The sequence below is a fragment of the Pinus tabuliformis genome, chromosome 2_1 (genome assembly GCF_031772625.1).
Source record: "Pinus tabuliformis cultivar Carrire ecotype Pingquan chromosome 2_1, CPIR1, whole genome shotgun sequence".
In the NCBI taxonomy this organism is placed as follows: Eukaryota; Viridiplantae; Streptophyta; class Pinopsida; order Pinales; family Pinaceae; genus Pinus; species Pinus tabuliformis.
Window position 1 is genome coordinate 66,986,918 of NC_142299.1, and position 4,132 is coordinate 66,991,049.

At 45.3% G+C, this 4,132-nt stretch overlaps 1 protein-coding gene across 1 annotated transcript; it reads right to left on the reverse strand.

The window, feature by feature from the left end:
* Positions 1–1,971: 1,971 nt before the first annotated feature.
* On the reverse strand, positions 1,972–3,288 carry LOC149198807 (uncharacterized). Its single transcript, XM_089400371.1, has one exon. The coding sequence runs from the start codon at positions 3,286–3,288 to the stop codon at positions 1,972–1,974; it is 1,317 nt and encodes a 438-aa protein (XP_089256497.1).
* Positions 3,289–4,132: the final 844 nt, after the last annotated feature.

Sequence of the window (4,132 nt, forward strand, 5' to 3'; positions counted from 1 at the left end):
TGTCCTTATATAGCAAAAGCGGACAGGGCAAGTGCATGGTAAGTGGTACATGGTATTTTTTGCAACCATGGTATTGGCACATGGTTTTTTACTTTCTAATTTTTAATATTAAAATATTTAAAATAAAAGTAAAAATAGCTCTCCTCATGCAAAAAATCTGAAAAAATCATGTACTGCTCTTGGAAGAAGAATGCACTGCTCCTGTAGAAGATCATGGCCGGGGGTCAGAACTACTCATGTAAAAAGTCGCGATTTTCTGCGGATTCCGCCAACAAATCAAGGGTTTGGGAATATGCTGAAGCAAAGGGTGACGCTGGAATTCTAAATTCAGTTTAGGGTTTAGGGAACCCCCAAGGTTCAAAGCACGAGTGGCTTCACAAAAGTCCAGCTTCAACACCAAGGGGGCCCTTTTGAGGCCAAGAGAGTGAAGAGGACCTCGTGCATAGACGTGCTGCAATAGAGCAACCCTTTTATCCCAATGGACCTTGGCAAAACATGCCTGGAGGAAGTCCGATGGATAGCCCCTCGACCGAAGCCTGCTGTAGAATGACCGTCTGAGTTCAAGGAAGCCCAACTCAGTGCTCTCTCTGGAAGATATCTCTGCAGCTCATTAAGCACAAATGCTACTTTCTGGTGCTTGGGATGCCAGGAAGTAAAAGGAATATACTGATATGCATTCAGTGGTTTCTGGAAACATCTGGTGGAAAGCTTTCCAGAGGTGTGGAAGTCATCACCTTTGAAAAGCACAATGTCCAGAATGTTGATGCTGGATGATGAAATGCAAGAAGTGATGCGAATGTGCTCAGGATAAATGGACTGGTAGCAATCCAAGAATTGGACCAATCTCTCTCTGGAGCCATTCCAGACCATGCAACCATCATCAATAAACCGTCTGAAAAGCTGAAACTCTGGAGCAGGAAATCTACGGAAGACTTCTTGCTCAAGATGGCAAAGAAAAAGACATGCAAAAACAACAGCAAAATTGTTGCCCATGGCAGTGCCTCTAATCTGCCGATAAAAAGAGCCATGAAACTGCAAGAAATGCCACTTCAGCACCAACACTGCTGCACTGACTAGAAAATCAACATCTTCTGGAGAGAAGAGATCAGCAGTACTATGCTCAACCATATCCTGTAAGGCATGCAAGCCTTCTTGCAATTTGCAAAAGTTGCAAATTGCAAGAATTGCAAAAGTTGCAAACCGAGACAAATGCAAAAAATGCTAAAGGACAAGATTATGCAAAACACATAATAGACAAGAAACAGATCTTTGTATTCATCAAACTAGTTTCGTCCTCAATGGGACTCATCAGTGATACAAAGAAAAAGAGCAACTTGCTGTCCTTATATAGCAAAAGCGGACAGGGCAAGTGCATGGTAAGTGGTACATGGTATTTTTTGCAACCATGGTATTGGCACATGGTTTTTTACTTTTTAATTTTTAATATTAAAATATTTAAAATAAATATTAAAAATATTAAAAATAAAAGTAAAAATAGCTAAAAAATAGCTCTCCTCATGCAAAAAATCTGAAAAAATCATGTACTGCTCCTGGAAGAAGAATGCACTGCTCCTGTAGAAGATCATGGCCGGGGGTCGGAACTGCTCATGTAAAAAGTCCCGATTTTGCGCGGATTCCGCCAACAAATCAAGGGCTTGGGAATATGCTGAAGCAAAGGGTGACGCTGGAATTCTCCATGCAAGTTAGTGTTTAGGGAACCCCCAAGGTTCAAAGCACGAGTGGCTTCACAAAAGTCCAGCTTCAACACCAAGGGGGCCCTTTTGAGGCCAAGAGAGTGAAGAGGACCTCGTGCATAGACCTGCTACAATAGAGCAACCCTTTGATCCCAATGGACCTTGGAAAAACATGCCTGGAGGAAGTCCGGTGGATAGCCCCTCGACCGAAGCCTACTGTAGAATGCCCGTCTGAGTTCAAGGAAGCCCAACTCAGTGCTCTCTCTCGAAGATATCTCTACAGCTCATTAACCACGAATGCTACTTTCTGGTGCTTGGGATGCCAGGAAGTAAAAGGAATATACTGATATGCATTTAGTGGTTTCTGGAAACATCTGGTGGAAAGCTTTCCAGAGGTGTGGAAGTCATCACCTTTGAAAAGTACAATGTCCAGAATGTTGATGCTGGATGATGAAATGCAAGAAGTGATGCGAATGTGCTCAGGATAAATGGACTGGTAGCAATCCAAGAATTGGACCAATCTCTCTCTGGAGCCATTCCAGACCATGCAACCATCATCAATAAACCGTCTGAAAAGCTGAATCTCTGGAGCAGGAAATCTACGGAAGACTTCTTGCTCAAGATGGCAAAGAAAAAGACATGCATAAACAACAGCAAAATTGCTGCCCATGGCAGTGCCTCTAATCTGCCGATAAAAAGAGCCATCAAACTGCAAGAAATGCCACTTGAGCACCAACTCAGCTGCACTGACTAGAAAATCAACATCTTCTGGAGTGAAGAGATCAGCAGTACTATGCTCAACCATATCCCGTAAGGCATGCAAGCCTTCCTGAGTGGGGATGCTAGGGTAGAGGGACTCTACATCAAAAGTTACAAGAAATGAATCGGGAGCAAAACGCTTAGATTCAATATCCTGCAATAAAGAGAGAGAGTCTGGAAGATGATTGGGCTGAGCAAGAAGAGTACCAAGAAGTTTATAATGCAAAAATTTGGAGAGAGGCTCCAACATAAACCCATTGTAAGCACAAATAGGCCTACCGACAGGAGGGTTTTTGTGGATCTTCCAAATGAAGTAAAGCCTGCAAGCTTTGGCAACTTGCGGCTTGATTTGCATTATATACTCCCACTGCTGCACTGAAAGAAGATTGCGAAATCTTGCTTGAAGCTGCCTGAGAGACCTGCTGATGGCCAACCATGGAACCGCTGCATACTGCCTGTAGACATTGAGATCAGCTAGTTGCCTGTGGGCTTCGGCAACATAGCTATCTCTGTCAAGTACCACAATCCCCAGGTTCTTATCTGCTGGTTTGATTACAATAGGGAGTCGGCGAAGACTCTTTAATGCAAGCAATTGGGATCTGGCAAAACTGGGTCTGGCGGTAAACTGAACGGAGGCAATGCGGGTTTGGAGGATGGAGAGGCCAAGCTGAAGAGCACGATTAAGATCGGGATCATTAATCGGAGGCTCCCAGGTAGGGTTTGGCAATCGGAAAGGATTGTAAGTGTCATCATCAGAAGAAAGCCGGAAAAATCTTCTGAGACGGCAAAGACGGGAAAAACAGGCATATTCCTTAAGGATGTCATCAATGGCCATGGGCGGTGGCCGGGGAATGTATTTGTGCCCTAGGCCCAACAATTTGGTTTGGCTGAAGGAAAGAGGGACGGAAGAGAGATTGTGAATAGCAAGATTGCTAATTCGACGATCAATCTGGGAGGGGGTCATTTTTCCAATCAGATAAGCCAAATAAGAAGTGGGGCTAATGGAGGGCAACCAATACAGATGACGGGAATTGATTACATAGAAAGAGTCTTGCTTTTCCCTTTAATTCTGGCAGGGATTTGATGAACATTTTGCTGCTGTGGAGCAAATGGGGCAGCTTCCGGATTCAAACCAGTGTTCTGGAAAGATTGGTTTTGAACGGAAGCCGACTGCCCAGCAACAGATTGGGTGGAGCGATTTCCTCGATGGAACCGCCCCCTGCCCTTCCCGTTTTTTGGCCGGGATTGCTGATCCTGGGGAACCTGCTGCTGCTGCTGCCTCTGGGGCTGGCTGCACAATTGCTGGGGCTGGCTGCGCAGTTGCTGGGGCTGAGTGCGCAAAGGTCTCTTTTGACTGCGTAGAGGCTGCTGATGCTACTGCTGCGGGTGCTGACTCTGCTGCTGGCGTTGCTGGGGCTGTCTCTGCTGTTGCTGCTGCTGGGGTTGTCTACGTTGTTGCCGAGGTTGTTGCTGAGGAGGAGCTGGATGCTCAATGAGAGAGGCAAGCTGGTCAATTTTCTGGTTCTGGGTTTGGAGAGCTTTAGCAACTTCTCTTCGAACCATAACAGAAATGGCTTCCTCACGAGGAATATCATTAGCATTTTTAGCTACTATAGGGTTTAGGGTTTAGGGATTTGGGGTTTAGGGTTTAGGGGTATGGGGTTTGGGGTTCAGGGTTC